The sequence below is a fragment of the Micromys minutus genome, assembly GCF_963924665.1.
Source record: "Micromys minutus genome assembly, chromosome: 28".
Classification (NCBI taxonomy): Eukaryota; Metazoa; Chordata; class Mammalia; order Rodentia; family Muridae; genus Micromys; species Micromys minutus.
The window spans coordinates 14133329-14156359 of NC_137963.1; the positions used below are offsets into that span (position 1 = coordinate 14133329).

At 37.8% G+C, this 23031-nt stretch overlaps 1 protein-coding gene across 1 annotated transcript in view; it reads right to left on the reverse strand.

Annotated features, from left to right (window-relative positions):
• Window positions 1-23031, reverse strand: part of PAPPA (pappalysin 1) — a gene marked incomplete at both ends in the record, with an annotated part of 218323 nt that overhangs the window by 117787 nt on the left and 77505 nt on the right. The window contains one exon of the mRNA XM_080940261.1: window positions 18936-19434. Within this exon, the coding sequence (XP_080796387.1) occupies window positions 18936-19434 (499 nt within the window). The remainder of the gene's footprint in view (window positions 1-18935; window positions 19435-23031) is intronic.

Here is a 23031-nt window from a genome sequence, read left to right on the forward strand (position 1 = left end):
GACAGGAAATCAAAAGACAGAACTTGCAAACTAAAAGAGTGCACAGATGAAGTCCATTTGGAATGATCTAGAAGTCAAAAGACACAATTTCTCTTTTAAGTGGTGTTACTGACCCAATGCTGTGGGAAGCCCAAACTTCTCTGAACCTCCATTTATTAATCTATGAAATAGAATTTGGGAGAAATATGATGCTCAGGTTTTCAACCTATAGTTCCAATTTAATGAGGAAAGTGTACATCTTTCTTCCTGGCTTGGACTTTTATACAGGTTAGAATCTCCCACTCCAGTTAAAACTCTGTAGTAAGAATGGGTGTAGGTCAAATCCTACCTCCCAGACTGTCTGAGCTGGAAGATATGATGGTGAGACCACCTAGGCTGCCTCTGGCTCAGCAAGATCCCAAACATCCTGGTCCAGCCTGGGGCTAAGAATCAGAGGGTAATGCCTGGGCACTTCAGATACCAGCTTGGAGCCAAGAATAGGAGAGGAAGGAAACAATCACTTTTTAGTCCTGAGAAGAAGTGCCAAAGACCTCATAGAAACCCTTAGAGCTCTTTTAATTAGAAGACAGTTCAATTATACAGAAAAGCGTGGGGTATGAAACAAATGTGCCCCGACTTCCTCTTTGTTTTTATCAAATGGTTACCCTGGGTCATATCTCATTTCTATATCCATTTGCTTTGAATCATTTTAATCCTTTTGTACATATGCATTTGTTTGTGGATCTTAAATCAGAGGTTTTGATGCTACATCTATCACCCTGTAGCTTTTCCTTCATCTGCGTTGTGTTGGGGATCTTCTCACTGGGACAAGTAGATTGTGGTCATTATTTTCACCACGCTAGTCTATAAACAAGCCACACTTTCATTGGCCATTCGATATATAATGGGAACCTCGGTTGATTCTTTTAATATCATTATTATAGAATATTTTTGTTTGTTATTTTCAGCAGTGTTGCTCTAAACAATTGTGCCTACATTCCTGTGGACACAGAACAAGAGTTCTCTGAAAGAAGTACACCAAACAATAGCACTATTAGGCAGGGAGTACTTGCATTTTCAAGCATATTACATGTTGCCAAGTCGTTTTCCCAAATGGTTTCACCAATTAGCAAGCCTACCAACAGACTTCCCATTGCTTTGGTCTTTGCCAGCACTCAATTCTGCCAAACATTTTTTTTTTTGCCAATCAACCGGTTATTAAATTATATTTAATTATTGTATTATTTTGTTGTTGCTTCATTACTAATAAGTCTGAGTATCTTTTTATATAATTCTTGGCCTCATAGAGTTCTAGCCCCATGAATTGTCTGTTCATCCTGTTTCCTTTTCAAAATACTGTTTTGTGTATTAATGTGCAGTGCGTTTGTATATACTGCGTAGGGAGTATTTATAACTTACAACGTTGAAAATGATATCTTTAGGTCCTGCACTCCTATGTTGTACTGCATGCACACTATTTTGTTGGATAGTAAGCTTTATTTCTCTTATGACTTGTGTTCCAATATTATAAAAGAGCTTCTTTAATATTTAAGAGAAAAGAATGTTTATTTTATTTTAAATTATCTGCCTGTGCATTTGTTGCTAATGAGATATGTGTATTTATGGGTGCAGGTAATACCCACAGACTCCAGATATTGGCATCGAATCCTGGGAGCTGGAGTTATTGCTCAACATAGATGTTGTGAATCGAATTCAGATCCTCTGCAAATAGGTGTTCTTAATCACTGACCTGTCTCTCCTAGTTCTCTACTAACTTTTCATTAGAAAATAGTTTGCCTTTTAAATCCAGAATGCCTATACAGTTAACCACTGCTATTTGCCTGCTTCTGCCTCCTTAGTTTTGGGGTGAAAGGGGTGCACTGCCATGCCTGGCTTACGTGTGAATTCAGGAGATCTGAACCAAGGTCTTCAGATTTTCACAGAGAATATATCACCTACTGAATAATCTTCCCAGCCCTGGAATCTAAGTTTCCTGTCATACCATCAGAAGCAATTTATCTTAATGTATGTAGCTACATAAAAACCTTAATTTGTGTTATGAATCCATTCTATATTTGTTTTCTTCCTTCAAAAATTTGCCCTTTTATTGAGTTTTAAGAGTCTCTGTTTTTTAATGTCTAGTGAGATTTTTATTACAATTTCATTGAATACATAGATGTATTTGAGGGGAAAGAACATGTTTCTGATTTAAATCATCCCCTTAATTACTTATTTTATGTATTTGAGTGTTCTTTTATGTAAAAGTGTAAAGCTTTTTTGACAAAAATTGTGATGAGTTTGCTCATTTCTAACAGATATTTTACATATGTCAATGCTATAGTTAACTGTAGCCCTATCTACCCACGTAAGGATATGTATTCTAGTTCTCTAGAGATGATAAAAGTAGTGAAGATATAACTAAGACATGTTTAGAAGTTGTCATCGACTATTTCATCGTTTCCAATGATGTGTTGTCACTGAAGTCTCACCAGAACACGAAAGACAGCTTTGTTTACTTATTTCTTTTGATACATTTTTCAAGTACTGAAGATTGGACTCAGCCTAGCATGTGTTAAGAAAACATTTTCCATCAAGATACATATCTATCCTGAATATATATATATATATATATATATATATATATATATATGTATGTATATATATATATATATGTATATATGTATGCTTATATGTTGTTATATATACTATATATATAAAATTATTCCTACTAAAACATTTCAATATGTTAGTTTAGTAATTGGATTATAATAGCAGATGATCTAATATTAAAGTAATCTGTCATGCTAGAATAATCCAGCTTTTACTCAGTATGTGTGTTCCTATGAGTTTATGGATGTCAATATATGACTGAATTGTACTTAGTAATGTCTTACATAAAATTATTGATCATTAGTCACAAATTTCAATAGAAAGTTTTATAGTTTTTATTTAGTTAGTTCTTTATATGTAACCTAACAGAAATCATATAATAAAAATAAGCATAAAAATCATCTTCTATTAAATACTAATACTTTATTATTTGTTAAGATTAGTTTTGTTGTCTCATGCATAAAGTCAATTTTAAATATCTGTGTTTGTGAAATAAATAAAAATTTATAAGATGATTATATTTAAAAGAACAAATATCTTTGTGTAGTTAATAATCTTCTAGGTTACTACTGAATCTTCATGTGCTTTGTATTTGAAGTTGAGGCTAAGGATTGTTCAATGATCTCTCTGAACTCAAGGAGATAATGATTTATAAATAAGATATGAGATAAACAGTCGGATCCTAGGATCACTGATTTGTTACATATTCTAGCTGTTTCTTGGATAAACATATATTAGTGAGCCATGTATTGATGGACAATAATGCTCAGAACAGAACAACATTTGAAAAGGTCCATGATTCCCTTTATGACTCTAAAATGCTTTGGAGATCTGCAGCACAGAATATTTATTTTATATTATATATATATATGAAAATCAATGTGACCCTAATATTTTGGGGTTTTAGTAAAGTGACTTTTTATGTTGTTAAGTTAAAGTATGTTGTATACTTTAACACAGGGACATTTGCCTATTAGATATTTATCCTACCATGAAGCTTGTTGTCCAGTCCCCAAGCAGACCATTAGAGTGAAAGCTGCTATTTTCTGGGACACATGTTGATTAACAATTGATCCTTGTTATATTTCTTACTATTTAATGTAAATTAAAGTGTATGTGAAACAATTTTCTTTAGAAATAAAATCACTGATCATAACCTTGTAAACATCTTTACATCTATCTTTTAATGTATAGAAACATATAATTTGCTCTAAATATAAAATCATAAACATAGAAGGTAATTTTATCTTTAATGTTCATCAGTACATAGAAGTCAATCTAAGTAGCTACATGCTTTTCTCAAGTACTGAACAGATATATATGTGCCATGTCATTAGTTTATCTACTCATCTATCCACATTCCTTTAGCCATCCTAGGATACTGTCTATTCCTGGGATACAAAGTGAATAAAATGTGGTGGGTGGTAGTAGAACATCCTTTTAATACAATTTCTTGGGAAGCAGAAGCAAGCAGACCTCTGTGCGGTTGAGACATGGTTTATGGAGATGGGGTAAAGACAAATCGAACATTTGTCTCCAAACAAACAAACAAACAAACAAAACCTACCAGCCAACCAACCAATCAACCAACCAACCAACCAACAAACAACTACCAACAACAAAAAAGTGGTGTTGCCTTTAAGGTGTTCTTTAGAAGGGAAATTATTAAAATGGACACATTTAGACTTGTATAAAAAGTACAGGAGGTTACTATTGCTTGAGCTGTGGAGGTGAGCATCTTAGAAGAGCTCGCACAAAGAAGTGTTCTGTGCTCATATGAGTGCAGAAAGGTCAGAAGTTAAGTCAGAAGAACAAGACACTTGGCTTTCCTGACAATGACTTGGCAATATTTTCCTTTGGTGGGAGTACAGACAGCTGGCATGTGGGGAGAGGAAATGTTGCCTATTGAATAGAAGGTGTAAGTTTGGCATTATAATACGTATTTTCATACCCTACTTTATTTAAAGAGCTGTAAAGCCTCTAATAGCATGTTATACCTAATGGAGGGACAGCTAAGCTTGGAGTAGTGTACCTAAAGAATGTCTTTCTTGACACTCAGACAATAAAGTTATATACACCCAAAATTTTCAGGTACAATTGCCATAAAGTTTTTAATTCCAATTTTTAACACTATGAAGACTTAAAGGAAAGCTCTATTTCTACCTTAGGTTGGGAGATGTTTTGTTGTAACATTTTATTAGTGAGTTTGGTGATAGGATAGTTGTTAAACATTTGGTACAAACTACTCTCTTTGGAAGGAGTATCTTAAGAAGAAGGCCAAGAAACTAGTCCTGGATCAACTGTCAGGAAAAGTGGCCATGATTCTTTCATTAACTTTGCTAGGATTTTGAACAAATCAGTTCTGTTTAGTTTGTCCTCGCTGAATTATAACACATGGAGTCTAGGAAGGACCAACTCCACAAAATAATTGACTTCAAATAGTCCAGAAAGAAAGATGCAAAATAAGTTCAGTTGAACGTGGTGGAACTATAAGGTACAGCTTGAATATTGTGAACATGGAGTAGGATCCTACCACAGACAGGAAGAATGAGAGGACTGCACAGAATTCCTTCTTGGCATCTACATTAAGTTGCTTTCTTGGTATAAATCCTTATACCCTCGTACTTGTTTTATAAAACCAATCACTTTCTATCCATCATATTGGATTTCTGCTTACTTCCTAGTGACACAGGATACATGAACCCACCATAGTTATATCTCAGTTTCTAGGACAGTGTCTGGGGCATAGCAGTCTTCCAGAAGTATCTACTAAGTAAGTTAATAGTTTGAAACAGTGCATAGAAGGAGACTATCAGAGTATATAAATATTGACTGTAATGTTTTGAGCAATAGCAATGATATATAACAAGGCATGGGTAAATCTTTTAAGATAAAGAGTAGTTTACTTAGAGTGAATCTTCCAGTTAGCCAAAAGACAAGGAAACCCATGAGACAAGGAAACATTTTCTACAATGGTCAAGTCAGATTATAGAATCAAGAGATCTCTAGTCATGGTAGGGAATGCATTGAAATAAAAACAGGGTTGATGCAGTGAATTCCCAATATTCTTCCTTACTTGCACCTGTCAACATTTAGGTGTACTAATGGTAGTTGAGGTGCTGAGTCAAAATCCATCCTTTGCATTGATCAAGAATCTCCCTCCATCTATCCTTCCTCCTCTCCAGTGCAGACACTTAGAAGTCATCATCCTTTCTCCACAAATGCCTGAGGTCCTGTCGTTAAAAAAGATTCTTTGTTTTGTTTTTCCACAGCTATCATCTTATTCCTCCTGGTGATCACACTAGCCTTCCAGTGCATGATCTGAGTTCAACAAATGAAGACAGAGTTGTCAAGATCTGAGACTCTGCTGAGTATTTGGAACCCTTCCCAATGGGACCAGGATAGAAGTTCTAGCACAGGTAATGCAAAACTCATTCTTTTCATATTGACAGAGCTGCTTTTTTAATCCATGGAAGACCCAGAAAAGAGCAAATACGTACACACAACTGCTTCATTCCAACAGCCTTTGATACAATTGTCCAAAGCTTTTTCCCTGGTACCGATGTAAAGCCCAGTAGCAAATTTAATAAAACTAACAGTTTGCAAGCCAAGGCCTCTGTTACTTTGTTTTAATTATCTTCTACCACCAATTGAAATGAACTTTTTGGTGCAGTGAAATAAAGCATAAGAGGGAGAATGGAGAGACAATGTGGAAATTATAAAAGATTCTGAACTTAAGGTCCTGGCATAACAGGCATCCTGTAATTTTACTGTTATTTGTGTCATGTGGAGATCTGAATGGAGTATATGCGCCATTTGGGGGGGAAAGTCCACACCTGGATGGCATTAAAGTAAAAGACAGGAAAGCGTTCCCAGGGGACACTTTTTTTTTTTTCTTTTCTGAAGGCAACCGAACGAGGTATGTGACAATTTTCCCAAACACTTTGCCGGTGATGGACGGGTCACTTGATTATAGAGCAGAGTCTCTTGACAAGCTGCTTGGTCGCCAAGGGCTCTGGGAGCCAAAATGCCAGATACAGTTGGATGTAAACAAGGCATGCAGTATAGTGTGAAAATCGAGGCCAAGTTGGGGCCAGCCAATCCAGCACAGAGACTCAGTGACAGCTGGTGATTGAGCAGCTCTGAGGAGTTACTGAGGACTAGGGGCCAGTGGGAAAAGCAATCTCCTTTCTCCTCCCCATAGCCTCTCTGGGTGGCCAGCAATTTTATTACTGGCAGAGGGCAAGCCCAACAGCATTTTTGAATTTGGCACCAGATCTAAAACTATTTGGGGGCTGGGCTTCCCTTTCTTCTCTGCCCCCACCATCCCCACGGACGCTTTGGGTTCGGTGAAAGCCCGCGTACTGTTAGCAGGCTACATTTCCCCTCAATTTTGAAACCCATGTGTGCTCTGGGGGAAATGCAATCCTTATGTTTCTGATTCATTTACACTTAACTCATCAAAACGCTATTTTGTAAGAACTATTTGATGTCTGCAGACTCCTCCAAGCCACTTTGTAAGTCCTGCTTCTTAGAAGCAGGAAGTTACATTTCTGTTGGGGTGGGGGGGAGCTTGAACCTACCAGGTTGAGTTTGTTTTGAAATGGCAACTCCTGAATGGTCACATAGTCCTTGAACTTGACCAAATGTGCTTACTTATTTCCTATGCAGCTCTTTACCTGCTTCAGCTGCCGTGAGGTTACATCAGTTTTCTGTTTCCTGACAGAGCAACTGCAGAAAACTAATCCATGATCAGGGAAAGCTGAGTTTCTGTTGGAATCCCAAGGTCTGGCTAGACTTCAGCATTCTTGCTCTATGGGTAAGGAGCATCTAGGTTGCACATTAGGAACCCTGAGTGCTTGTCTTCTTTTACCACCAAATGACTGTAGGAATTGCCTTTCTTTTGTGGCTCAGTTATTATTTCTTTTGTGAATTGTCAATTTGGATTAGATGATTTTCAGTGCTCCTTCTAAGTCTGAGCATTTTGGGATCTAATTTCTAGATAGTAGATTAGAGTATCTCAGACAACATTGTTTCAAAGTTTTGATGACTGCATGTGTATCTAGAACTTAGCTCAGGCAAATTACACAAGACCTTGGAGATCAGTGTAAAAGGACCCCAATCCTTCAACGTGTCCTATTGTGGATGCGTACCAAGCCTTATGAATGGGTACCATGCCTGTGGATGGATACCAAGCCTAGAGGAGTCATTCCAAGTCACACAGCAAGTTGATGTCAGAGGCCAGTGTAGCAGAAAACAAAGTCAAAAACAAGGAAAAAAAAAGTAGCTTTTCTATACATGCGTTTTCTGGCATTTTTGATAAACAAGTTTCTACATAGTTTACAAACCTTTTCTTGGGGCAAAAGAAAAAAAAAACTGTCTCCCACTCTGACAGCAGGAATGTGAAAGCAGACATCAGGATGGAAGTGGAATGGCACTGCTTAGCATGAGGCCTGGGGAGGTAGTGTCTGGCTTGTATTAAAGCCCATGAGTGAATGATTAATCCTGGGCAGCAAACAAAGCCAGAGCCCTGTAACATTAGAGGCATTAGTGCTATGGAAGATTAACCCTACTGCCCCCCAGGGGACCCTTTCAGAATATTGGACTACACTTTGAGAGTCAGTGGGTGATGAAAACTGGTGGTCTCACAGGTCCAGTTTGTTTAGTGGCAATACACACACACACACACACACAGTGTGTACCCACATATATACACAGAAAGAGAGATAAAGAGAAAGAAGAGACAAAGAGACAGGCAGACAGAGGCAACACAAAGATGGGGGGAGGGGAGAGAGAGAATACATGCATACGTATATGTGTGTGCATGTGTTTAATTCATTTCATTCCTTCTTGTATATCTCCAAGAGAGAAATGTCATAGTACAAAGTTACCTGAAACTGGTGCCTGTTTTTGATTCATAGATTGGCACCTAGAAGTCATGTTTGAACACCTCTTCTAATCTCAACCTAAATACCTCTTTTAATCTCCACTTACTTTCCTCAATGGTGCCAATAGCATGGGTACACTTCCAAACCCATACTTCTGATTCTTCCTTCTGAATGGTTATGAAGTTCTATTTGCTCGACCCCATCTAGTTCACTCTTTTCTACCTCAGCCCACTAGAACAAAGCCACCATGTGTTAGTTTACCTCTGGGTTATTGTTTCCGTCGTAGCTATCTGTATTGTTTCCAATCCTGTTTCTACCAACTGTACAAATATGCTTAAGAGATGTTCTATGACCAAATGTAATCAGTACTTTATAGTCCTCCAAGTCCCATTCTCAGTAGCTTCCATTCCTCGGATAAAGTCTAGACTCTACAGCAAGGTATTCTGGGGCCACCCTATCTGCTCAGTTTCAAGTTCTTTGGTATGACTGCTCACACTCTCCTTTCTCACTTTCACACTTTATCATTATAAGGAGGCATATGGACCATATGGAGAAACCATATGGACCTTCACTGACAATACCATCCATCACAAGGGATTCTCACTAACACTTAGAGCAGAGGGAACAACTCCTAGTCAGTGGGATTTCCTTAACAGAACATTTTCCTCTCTTTTATAATTCTTTGTTTATTGGTCCAATTGTCACATCAATGACACTAAGCTCCCAGAAGGCTAGTTTTCAGAGCCTGATAGACAGTGGAATTAAGTGACTGTTGAGTGAATAAAAGATTGATTTATACATGTGACCCAACCGACTCAGTTTAGGAACATGAAAGCTTAGGTTTTGGGAGGAGTACCTTTTATTTTTGGGCTTTTGATACTTTAATATCTCTTCATCCTATGAGTTTCATTTAATGTATTGTGATATACTAAACACAACCTTATTTATGGATCTTGGATCTCTTCTTAGTGTGCCACAGAAGAAAGATTCTCATTTGTTGACCTTCTATTTGATACCTGGCCTTGTACTAGATGTTCAGGACAGAGGAAAAGGAGGTAAATACTGCCTGCACCCTACCACTGATAAAAAGTATATCTAAAGCACACTACTATCATCTGACACTTGAAAGAAGTGATGTTTCTACGTTTAGATTTATACCTAATCTAGAATCCTGATTCACTGAAGGTCCATTGCTTTCTTCATCCTTACAGTGTTGAGTTTGAAAGATCTCTGGAAACCAACAAAAATCCCATGAGGCTCTCGAACCCAGAAATGACCTTCATATCTGTCTATCTGCTTCTTCATTTAAAGATGGGAGTCTTGAGTACACAGATCAAGACCCAATAACCCTGATCTTAGAAAAAGCAGTACTAGAATGCTGTTCCTAGAATCTAGTTTTATGATCCTGGGCCAGCACATCATGTTGTACCTTTTCCCTATCTTTCTTAAACAACAATGTGCTTTACAGTTTTTCTTTCCTAATCCAACATTGAATCACAACAATTATACTCTTTGAGATGTTGCGTGTGTGAGGTCATGCCAGTCTCTGCTTTAATACTTCCAGAATTGGATTAGATGTATTTAATGTCACTACAAATTCAAGGAAAGTCTCAACAGGATGTCAGGCCCAGAAATGGCCTTTGGTTTAAACTAAGAATAGGGGCACTCATTTGGGAATAGGAGAAAGAGCTCTTACTCATCATAGCGACTTTGCTAGACAGCACCTCTAAGCATTGGTAAAAATTCTGCTTGGTAAATGTGGAAGAATGCCAGCCCAAATCCTGCATGTCAGCAGTGGGTTACTTGTTGTTCTAACAATGCCTGTGTTTCCTTAATCCTCCTCCTCTTCATTTACTTAAATGTTAAAAGGGTGATTTTACCCTCACTCATTTTTCCCCTTATTCTCTGTTGCTTTTGGAATCAAGAATAAACTATTTTCATCCAGTTTCTCCATTCATCAAGATACTGCTTTGTACTTTGTCAACCATCACAACAATGCTTACAGTCTGTGGCTTTGCCAGGTACAGCTCTTGGGAGTTGGGGCCAGGCAAATAGATAGACACTTCAGTTAGAGCTCTATTAATTCTAGAAGCTTGAATTAATGGATATCTCTCTAGGCCTGTAAATTCTTCATCTAAAACCCAGATGTCCTAGCACCTAGACTTTATTGGTAGACTTATAAAACATACTGGGTTTTCTGTGAGGTGCTTACTACATGGTAGTATTATTGTCAGCACTGATGCTAAGACATGCTGCTGTTCATATTAGTACACATGAAAGTTATCACATTGGCTAAATTTAGGCTTTTTTGAAGGCAGCAAGCAGATTGGCTTTAGTTACCTATTTTATCTTCAAAACATGGCCTGGTTCCCAGCACAGGGAGTACAATTAAGAACTTTTTGATAAACATACCAATTCATAAAGAATGACTCAGAGGAACCACTTGAGGAATACACATTCCCTTTTGACTCCCTGCTTCACCTTGATCCTAACTCTACTGAAAGAAGCGAGGGAGAATTGACATTAGAACCTCTGTTTAATAAAGAGGACAATGATAAAGATATAGAGTTGAAAGATGAAGGCTATCTTTAAAGATATTAATACAGACTTCTCAGAACAAGAAATGAGACTATCCAGGAAGTATTTGAAAAGATGTTCAACCAAGAACGAGATATGTCAGTTAGAAGTTATTTAATGTACAGAGAAGGCAAAGATAAACCCCTATCAATGTATCAAAGAGTAAGTACAGATAGTTTGGAACTGCAAGGCCTGTATCATGAAGCTGGAAAGCAGATAAAGTGTCTGTGCTATGCTTTCTCCTTTTCCCTTCCTACTCCATCTATGCCCCCAAAAGACGATGCAGCCCATACTCAGAGTCAATCTTCCCCTTTAATTAATTACACACAAATGCATGATTTGCTAATGTTTTTGGTACTTCACAACCCAACCAATTTGTCCATGACAAATTCAAATCTCCACCTCAACAAAAAGAGCTTGTTTCAAACACCAAACTGCTAACTCTTTACCTGTCACAGAAGAGACTTTCTTTGCCTAAGACATCCCATGTTACACTGTATGAGAATACACTCTTTTTTGCTGTGATGCACCATATATATAACAACTAATGATGGGGCAAATTAATGGACTGAAAAGGGGGAAAAAGCTCATGAGGTGCACCATAATTTGCATTCTCAGAATGCTATATGTGGTATCCTCGAAAGTGGAAAAGGTCCATAATTTATAGGCCAGCAATTCTATTTATCAATTTGGACCCTAAACCGATGCTTACATCTTTGTGCTTACATGCGAATTGTACAATAATACACACTGCAGCAGGTTCAATAAAGAAAAATCATAAAATATACATATTCTATCATTTCTTTACTTATATGTAATAAAAATAGGTAGAATAATATAAACTCCAATCTTTATGGCATCTGACTAAGTAACCTGGGGAACATTTGTTTTATGGTAATAAGAGAATAGTTTAAGTAAAGAGCAACGTGATTTTAATAGTAGGAAAATGGGTAGAACTTGAGGAATCACGTTGAGCCAAGTAAGCCAGATTGAGGATATACTATAGTTCCCCTTCTGGAACACAGATAGACAGAAAGACATGGAAGACAAAGGGGAGTTATTTGAGTGACAGAAGAAATATAGGGACAGAACACTAATGGAAAGAGAGCAATGATAGAAAAAGAAGGGCAAATTCTGAATGCTTTTTTTCAAATGTTAAAACTATGCTTAAACTTCTGCAATACTGACTTGTTATGGAGAGGGTTGTAGGTATGATGGGAGCTGAAAAAGCATGAGTCGGGTAATAAAATGAATATGAGGAAAGCAAAACATGGAACTGTCATAATGAACTCATTATTTGTTTAATAATTGTAAACTTAGTTATGAAGAAATGGATGGAGACACTAGACAGATAAGTCAAAATGCCTTTATTTCTACTTCAAGGTTCTACACTTGATGTGTAGTTGAGCTTATACCTATGAGTTTTCTAGCCTGTCTTCATTCATTTGTTCATTCATTCATTTTTTAGGCATGCACAGTTGTTTTTGTATCATTCTTGCTGGACACAGTTTCCACCTAGGAGCCATGGCTAATTTCAGTGAGCAAAGGTTCCATTTATTTCAGTTCTGTATAGATTTCATTCTAGCATGCCATCCTCTCCTGGGCTTTCACATAGTCCTACTATGTTCCTTTTAGCATAGCACTTTTCATATATGACTGTGTCCATGATTCCTGTCTGTGTTCTCTTTAAACTGGGGAGAAGGAGTCAATGAATGATCAGAGCTACGTGTAGTCTAAACACAGTGCATGGCACAGAACAGACACTTAATAATATGCTAGATGAAATGTGTTCCTGAAAATGATTCTGCTGGATTTTGCCTGTTTGGCAGATGAATGAATGGACAAATGAATAAATACAAAAATTTGGTGGATGAATACATAATAGAGAAAAAGACCTTCAAATGGGACTTACAAAAGAAAAGAAAGTGATGACTCAGCGAAAAAGCCGGAGAACCAGCACACAAGAGTCACCTGTGCCTTCAACTGGCTCCAAATTCAGCTAAATGTTGGCTTCAGTTGGCAACACATGTCTGCTTCACCTTGACATATGAGAATCAATCAATTGAAGTAAAATCATTTTTGTCTCCCCTCATTATTGCATGCTTAGCAATTAGTAAGTATCTGCATTCAAGTGAAAATCATCAGAATACAAGTGAACTAACAGCTTCACACTGGTGAACATGGTTTCTGAACATTAGGACTTGGAAGAAAGTGTTTTGCATCTGACATGTCGTTGCTGGAGTCAGAGTTACAAGAACAGGCACCTACATCTTAAGAATGCAATTCCTTACTCCAAGTGTACCCTGAGAATGCCAGGGAGAGAAGATAAAACCAGCAGGTATAGTGTTAGAAACACAGCAGTCTGAATATGAGAGAATTGGTAAATGCAGACAACTGGGTCAACAAATAAACAACTCAGGAAAGAAAAATGTGTAAGAATGTTATTGTGTTTGCACTTGGAGAGAAGAAAGGAGAGTACTGCTCATGAAAACAATAAAGATTAATAGTCAATAGAGCCACTTAGTTAAGAAGCTTCAGATCTGCTACTGATAGCTGTGCAAATTCTATAATCTCCTCTCTATGTAGAGTTTCAGGCCATTATGTATAGCCTAGGAATAAGGGAATTGTTAAGACTATTAAGGTCTTTGATGCTATCTATATAAAGCCTTTAGTAAGTACTTGCCATGCACTTAAGACACACCTTGTAAGCTTTACCTTCTTTATTCTCTTTGAATGTTATGTTCCTCCATTTCCTCCATTCCAGGTCCAATTAGAAGAAGAAGAAGAAGAAGAAGAAGAAGAAGAAGAAGAAGAAGAAGAAGAAGAAGAAGAAGAAGAAGAAGAAGAAGAAGAAGAAGAAGAAGAAGAAGAAGAAGAAGAAGAAAAACAAGAACAAGAAGAACAAGAACAAGAACAAAAACAAGAAGAACAAGAAGAGGAAAAAGAAAAAGAAGAAAAAGAAATGCAGAATTTGAAGAATTTATACTGTAGTTATAAATTTAGATCTCATTTTTAAAATTTTCTTTTGGAGTCAGTTTTCTATTAGCACATCATTTACAGAGGTAACATTGTTTCCCTGTAGCTGAAGTCTTTGAAAAATTAGTACCACCCCATTTTCATTTCCAAACACAGCACAGTGCCATATACATAGCCAGTGAAGGTTTGTTGAATGAATTTTTAGATGGATGAAATAGACAGATACAAAGATGAATGAGTGAGCAGCTATTTACTGTCCCTGGTTTGATTTAACACCACTTTATGTATCTATTCATGTATCTATCAATTTTCTATCTATCTATCTATCTATCTATCTATCTATCTATCTATCTACCTACCTACCTACCTACCTATATCACTTTTATACAGAGTTTTCATTTTGGGAGAATCTAAGGACTGTATCCAAGCCAAGAATCTTACACAAACACAGATCTGCACCTCCCCCCATGCAGGGTCACAGAGAACCAGCTGTGGAATATGTATTCTCTGAGCACAGCACCAGGCCGCTGGACCTAATTGTTAGGTGGTGGCTTCTGCCTTGTAATCCCATATTCTGTATACTGTACTTAGAAAGCTGGACAATTCAGTGCATTTCTCAAGCTCCTAAACTGTGTCTTCTGATACGAGAGTGGTTAGGCATGAGAGTTTGGGATTAGATAGGAAATTTGAACCTGGCTGTGCATTTCTTAGCTATTGAAGGATGGTTCCATCCTTTTGAGGTTTGGCTTTTTCCCTTGCTTCTTAAATGTGTAAAAGGCACTTGAGCCAGAGTAAAAAATAAAATAAAATAAAATAAACAATTGCTATTGGTTATAGAAGCCTACTTCAGTAACGTTTTGTGAGCCAGTTAGAGTCCAGTAAAGACTAACTATTCTAAGAAATCCTTGTTGGATATTTTTAGTACAAAAGAGGTATAAGGCTCATTTTTCACCTAATGTACCTTTTCTTGGTAGGCTTATCCACACACAAAATCTTAATGTGCTGGACCTTCATTTTGTATTTTAATAGGAATGAAAACTGAGGCTCAAAAGGTTACAAAATATGCCTTGGTGTCATGTGTTGAGTTAGTTATTAGCAAAGTTGGTTCTGGCCCTTTAATTTTGCGAGTGTTAGTTCTCGTACAATGTAGGTTTTCTTGGTTTTTTTTTTTCTCCCCCCAAGTAGATGGAATCATTCCACATTTTTGTTCTCGTTCTGGCCAAAAGTAATTCGTCTACCAGAAAGTTCCATGGAGTAAGCACAGAAGGCTCTCTCCATCAATGTCATACCCTATGAAACTATCTCCAGTGCAGATAACATAAAGAATAAATATTTTTCTTGGGAGACAAAAATGGAGACTAAGGTCAAAGGGAGTCATGTAATGGGTTGAGTCAGAAGAAAAAAGCACTACTCTCTCTTTTTTTCCCCTCCCAAACAGCCTTTATATAGAACTTGCATAAAAGCCAATTTACTTGATATGAAAAAAAAAAAAAAACTTAAAAGCAGCAAACTCTCTCTCCCTCTCTAACTCTTACTCTCTCTCACCCACATAATTGCGTGGGGTTTGATACTCAAATTACTGAGAGATAACAGAGGAGTTGAAATGGTAGATGGACTCAGGGTGATGGATTTTCCTGTTATTTGTCAGTGATTCTGAATATATTGAGTTGAGAAAGCCCAGTCCAAACCACCACTAGTCTTCAAGAATTTTTTGGTGACATTCCAGAAAGGCAGTGCTGGAAAGGTGGCTCAATGGTTAAGAGTGCTCACTGCTCTTTTAGAGGACCCGAGTTTTGTTCTCTGCACCCTCATGGTGGCTCTCAACCTTCTATAATTCCTGTTTCTGAGAGAGCCAGTGCACTCCTCCAGCCTCTGTGGGCACACTTACGGTGCCACATATGTACATGTGGCAAAACATACTCATAAAATAAAAGTAAATACTTTTTGTTAAATGGCAAACCTAAATGTTAGCTGGTACCTCACTCAGCCTGGCACTTATTAAATACTAGGGACTATAAAAAATGTTTGGCTACTGATTGACAAAAACTAAAACCAACCATCACCCAAACAAAAGCACCAAACAGTATACTGTTGTGTGGGCCTAACAGTGAGAGTCTTTTGGATGTGAGGTCGCATAGGAACTATTGTTTTTGTCACAGAGCTAGGAATGGCCTTTGCTCACCCCACAGGCTGAGTTTTTTATTGAAGAGGCCTTTCTGATTCTTGACATTTCCAGCTTCCTGTATGTAGAAGGCTACATAGACTGACCTCCACTCTTACTTGTCAATGAAAAAAGTAGCTTTACAAGTGACAGTAAACCTGGTGATTCTTGGGCCATAGAGGTCACAGAAAGCAACAGCTATTAAACTGTGACCAGCAAGAGAATCACCTGGAGAGGCCACACACATGAGGATTCTGAGTCAGTTGGCTGACCAGGGCCTGAGAACCTGGCCTTTCTGGCTTTTCAAGTAAGGCTGATGCAGTTCTACAGTCCTATGCCAGGAGGCTGCCTAAGAGGAGCGGGTCTGAAACTTTCTCACATATTACAATCACATCCTGAGCTGTTTCTAAGTCCTGATCATCAGAGCTCACTCTTACCATTCAATCAACACCAAGGAGGCAGGTGGGAGATGTCCAAGGGGAGAACTGAGCCATTTCGAAGGATCTCAAGGTTGTGAGAGGAGCAACCCAATTTTAAGATCCACAACTTGAGAGCATCACCACGCTTACAGAACTGAGGTATTTGAGGACCAGAGAGACTAAGTGACTCACCCATGGCTACAGAGTGAGTAAGAGATGCAACAGAGAACAGGATTCAGAACGCCTTGTCTTCAGTTTCATTTCCACTATTCTTACAGTTATCAACCCATGTCAGTACTCACAGGCTCATCAATCAAGGCAAAAAAAAATGAAAGCCATGTTTAAACTGAGGTTTGTAAGGCATCTATTACTTCTCTCCCCATCATTTTATAAAGAAATCTTAAGTGGCTACAAATTTACAGAACTTTACCAGTCCAGGCAAGTGAGGAATGGATGAGACAGGGTTATGAAATATTTTTGTGGAAAAATGGTGCACTTAAGTTTTAAGTACGTTCTCAAACACAAACCAAGTGTTCTATCTGAGTTCTTAAACAGATGTTCTTCATCTCTCACTCAATGAATGGGTAAGGTTTTGCCTGCCATGTGCTCATTAATTGCTGGCATTTAAAAGGAAGTACTAGTAAAGTGTTTGAAAGTGGGCCTGTGTCTTAGAAGGATTAAAAATTTCCTTCCAGAGTTTGGTTTCCATTTATGATGGGCTTAGTAAATATGTTCGAGCACCCAGAATAGAGCTCACATCTCATTTACTCTTAGAAGCAAATAGAGAGCCACACAAAACTTATAGAAGTCATGCAGGTTAGTATTTTTATCAAACAGAGGAGAAATGTGCACTCAAAGAGGGTGACCAATTACCTAAGATTAGTATCCGGGCAGACTAGGGCTAAATATGAAGCATCTTCCTCCTGAGATTCTTTCGATTATTCAAAAGGTTCCGACCAACATTTCTTGCACATAGTAAGTGTTACATAAAGTTTGTTGATTGACTGCACAGACTCTTCACATTCAAATTAGGCAGTTGAGCCTGGACCATTTTTTTTTTTTCCTTAAGACCAAAATAGAAGTTAGAGCAATTCTTTTGATGGAACATAAGTTGGACCCACTGAGTTGGGGTTGCATTCCAGTCTCTTTCTCACCATTCTCCAAACAAGTGACCTCATGTCTGAATGCCTCTTTTCCCCTCCTTTGCAAATTGATAATGACTGCAGGGCTGTGGTTGTAGAGCGTATGAAATGAATGAGGGACACAGCCTTTATTACAGCCTTCTGTCTGGGAGACAGGATGCTATGGTTTGGATCTTAAATGTCACCAAAGAGTTCATGTATCAAAGCTTTAGTTCTTATTGAAGCCGCAGAGGTGGCAGCCTTTGGGAGGAGATTGGACCATAAACTTACTGATCTCTGGGGTGGACCCTATGATAAAATGAAGCTTTCTCATTGCTTTTAGAACTGCATAAATCAAGCATCTCTGGCCTGGTCTACACATCCTACCATGATGTACTATCCTGGCTCTAGCAGTTGTGAGTAGGAAAATATCCAAGTGGCAGTGATTTTTCTTTGGCACAAGAACAGAAAACTGATAAACACACAGAGACAGCCACAACACTAATGGCCTCACCACAGGTATCTTTCTTTGTTAAAAGACACATATCACGAGGATGTAAAGGGAATGGCAGAAAATGGCTTACAACGTAAATGTTTAAGACAAGCATGGTGAATATCCATCCCTTCACCCAAAAAAGCAGAGGATCCTGACAGCTGTAAGGTTTTCAATGATCAAAGAAGTTAGGAACTCATTTCTACTTCAGGAAATCCAACCAGGAAAAAGATTGTGACTAGAGGTGTTCAGGGTCTAGGAATGGATTCATGCAGTTTCCTAGGCATGTACCAAGTCCCCCTGAAGCTGCTGCCACATCACCAATTTCATACAGTGGAGAAACAATCAGAATGCACAAATCTCCTTCAAGTTGATATAAACGGAAGCCATTAGCCAAGTTGTTCTCTCAGATAAGTAATTTTCATTAGTAATGAAGGACTTATATTATTAATCCCACCCACTCTCCCTGGTTTGCTCTTGAAAAGACCAAAGTTTGAAGAGATAAATGAATATCACAGAATAATGTTCCCTCTTAATATATCAACTCTGCATTCTTACCACAAACTCTACACTCAGCATTGGGATACAATCTATAGAAGTAAGTCTGATGGAGATCAACGTTCTCCTTTTAGGCCAGAACCTTCTAAGTTTCCCCACATCTTCCCATAGCCCATTTATCTTATCAGCTCCCAAGGGAGAGAATGAACTTACATGTCCATAAATCTTCTATTGAGGTGGAGTAATGAGGCTACATCATCCAGCAGAGGTGGGTCTCGAAGTACTTTATACTGCAGGGGTTTACACTGAAGGCAAGGTGGGCTGTCTACAGTGGAGGTCAGCATGGCTGCATCAATCTCCAAGTGTTCATCAAGAGTATAGATTTGTATGCCATAGACTTCCTCACCTACATCCCGGAGTCTGATGGTAAGTGGGATATCACAGAAAACATTTTGAGGACCCAAGGAAATGTTCTTTCCACTGACAGTCAAGAGTTTGACGTCATTGACAGCTCCACTGGAGTCCCAGTCACTGGAGACAAAGGTCACCCAGATGGTCAGAGACTCAGGGACCAAGGGGTAGCGGAATTCCAGCTCGAGGTAGCAGCCTTGTGGCTCAGGGCAGGCTGGAGGGACTGTGTGTGGGTTGACAGCTGAATTTGGGCTCCAGGTTCGGACACTGGATTTACAAGGCTGTTCAACATCTGGGTGACCTATAGAGAGAGGAGATGAAAGTGAGTTCTTGCTTCATTCTGGTTTTCATAGTTTTCCACAGACCCGGAAAAAGATATGACTGATGAGAACTTAGAGATAAAAGAGTAGATCTTAGTGTCATGGAAATCTGCTATATGTAAAGTACTCAGCTCATCCTTAAGTCTGCAAAAACAGATCTCAGATGAGTCACCCAACATTTGAAGGGAAGTGTTTTCCTACTAAGAACATGCCCAAACTTTCCTTCTTAAGCTTCCATTGAGAGGCTATGATGTTGCATATAGAAAGAAAGAAGAGGTATTTTTCTGAACACATTGTATGTCCCATGAACTTGTTCAATTCTTGAATGGATTCATTTTTTTACATGATGAAATCAAGGTTCAAAAACATAGCTAGTTGAAGAAAAGACGAGACCATGAAGTCCCTGTTAGATGCAGGAATCATTAAAATTAGAGTTCCAGTAGTATCTCAACACTGGTACAGCCTGTTTAGACTTAACAGAAGCACCAGAAAACAACTAGCAGAAGAGGGGAGCAAAGATGGGATGCATGTCTTAGACAGAGATTCTGGGAGAAGACTAAATTGTGAACAACAGAGCTGCAAGTCAGACTTGGGGCCATGTTATCTCTACTCCTTCCATGAGATCATTCCATCCGACTGAGCTTTTCTGAGTTATGTCCACTTTCCCTCAAGGCCAGGGGAGTCGGAGAAGAAAAATTTGATGTTGCTACTTTGCCTCAGAAAAAGGATGCTTCATCTCCACTGATCTCACTCTGAAGCAATTTCTAAATTCTTTACCAATGAGGTCATATATAGAGACCCCCCACCCCCTTTTGAAAAGTAATCACAACTTGGGGGAGCCCAGGGAGAGAAAGAGATCATTGGTGAGGGCAAGATAGAAGAATTTCAAGTTGTATTAGTTATCACATCATTTTCTCCTTCAGTATCCCTGGATAGTACGGTCTGTTTAGGGAATGAGTATGTTGGATACTTCTAAATAAAGAGGAAGAAAAGAAATCTTAGTCTTACAATACTTTGTGGTAATATAACAAGGTAACAGGATTCACCATAATATAAGCATTAAAGAAACAGTTGTGTATGTATGTGTGTGTGTGTTTGTGTGTGTGTGTGTGTGTGTGTGTGTGTGTGTGTGTGTGTGTGTGTTGGGAGGGCTGTTATTACAGTGGAAGTTGTTAACACCCTCTACATTCTCATCCTTTCCCATAGAGGAAGACTCAACATACTACAAAGCAGAGATGTCAATTTGAAGAGAAATAGAGAACAAATGGAGCCATGGAAATATATGAAAACATTTTTAAAAAATCACATAGCAGATCAAGAATATAAATCACAGCTACAGGATTTCTTCCACCATATCTTGATTACACTCATCTCCTACTAGTAGAAAATGCTTGCTAGAACTATCTCTTGCTTTAAGGAAAAAGCACAATGATTCTTCAACTAACTCAAATCTTACTATATACTTTGCAATACACTGTATTTCTGACTCTCAAATTTAAACTGTGAGGACACAAAGATCTCTTGTGAATCCAGAACCTAATATCCAAAAACAAAGAAACAACCCCTCCCCCCAAAAGCCTCAAAACAGTTTACAGAATATTAAGAACATTCTCTGGTTAGTAATTACTCAAAAAATTATATTTAATTATTTTTAAGACTAAACATTTCTGTCCCTATTTCACAGTTCTATTTTACTCAATTCTGAGAGCCTTTGATCAATACAATATCCTGTCTGTAGAGATTACACATAGTAGATATTTGATCAGTATTTGATCAACAATTAACAATTATCTTTTGCAACTAGGGTATTTATAAAAAGAAGATGGTAGTTCTTCTGTCCAGTAGTGGTTGGGGCCAAGTGAACATTCCACCCCCTCCATGTGCTTTCCCTGAAATTGGCAAGGGATAACGCAATCTTTTCTTCAACTTTCCAGAAAATTACTATCAGTTAGGTAAGCCACAGAAGAACAAAGATGACATATCTGTTTGATTCATCATTCCTTTCTGTTTTCTTGTTAATCAAGAGATGAACTGGATATGTTTCAAAGGATAAAGTAAGTCTGATACTTATGCTCAAATAGGTACATAGGTGTAGCAATTTTAACAAGGATTCTATTTGTATGGCATTACGGACAGATTCTTAGAAAAAGAACCATACGTTTTACAAAACACAATACTAATAATACCAGGTTTCTCACACTTACCAGCCTTTTTGTAAACTCATTTTACACAAGAGAAAACAAAGCTTCAGATACCTGAGAAGATCTTTTACAGTTAATAGATTATCAATGGATACTGGTTTTTTTGTTTTTTGTTTTTTTTTTTTTTTTTGATTTTCAAAAAAAAACATTTATTGGAAATTCTCTGCATTTACACTTCAGATTTTATAGTGTGCCTGGCTTTGAAGCAATTATAACTGAGTTAAAATCCCAACTATTTAGCTTTGGCTATGTTACTAGATTCAATGTTACCTACTTCCTAAAATGGTCTTAAAAGGCAAATGAAATGGAATGTTTAGTAAATGCTTACAAATATATCAGTATCATCATGAGAAGGAATGAGGGACTAGGAAAATAAATCTCTGTGGCAGGAAGCATTTCAAGTATCAGCAATGGTTGAGAAAGAACTTGAATTAAGAAGACTTAAAGAGTTTCACAAAAAGAAAGTAGTAAGGGCTGCCATCAGGTTAAACAGAACCCAAAAGGGAGTGTTTTGTATGACACATTAAAGAACTTGAGTTTTACACTTAGATAGATGAGGAGCTCTTGGTAAATTTTAAACAAGAGGGTGACATAACAATTGTCTTTTTAAAGAAAACACTGTTTACAGAAATACATATTATCTATTCATCAATCATCCATCTTTGTCTATGCATCTTTCCATCTGTTCATGCAGATACCAATCCATTATCTATCATCGCATCTGTCCATCTGTCCCTTCATCCCACTACTTTCTTTTTCCATTCATCCACCCACCTACCCATTCAACTACACATTTATCAATATATGTATCTACATATTGATGTGATAATTTCAGAGTCCTGAGCTTGTGCCCTGTATTAGGCTAGTTCATGCGTAGGAAGTTTTCAGTTGTGCACTCTGTGTGCATAGATCTTCTATTCTGGTAATGTCAGCAAGGATAATTCTATGCTAATATAGAGTACACACCCATGGTTTGGACAAAGAGCCCATTAGAGATCATGAGTTACAGTTTTCAAAGAGGTTCAGAAATGGAGACATTTGTGAAACTCATTAGATATATGATTGTAAGACCCAGAGAAGGGCTGAGAGAAAGAAACACAGTGAAAGGAAAGAAGGGAGAATGGAGACAAAGATGTGAGGGAGAATAAAAAGATACAGGAAAAATGAAAGAAGTGAAAAGAGAAAGGTATGAAGTCCTGTTAGTTTATTATTAATATGTATCCTTTTGAATATATGTGACTGCACAAAAAGCTCATGTTTGTATAAGCAGTCCATCAGGAATAAGGTCAGAGGTATATATAGAAATATATTCATATATTCAAATACCCAAATTTATGTTTATGAAAATCTATATAGACATCCATTGCATGTCTAAGT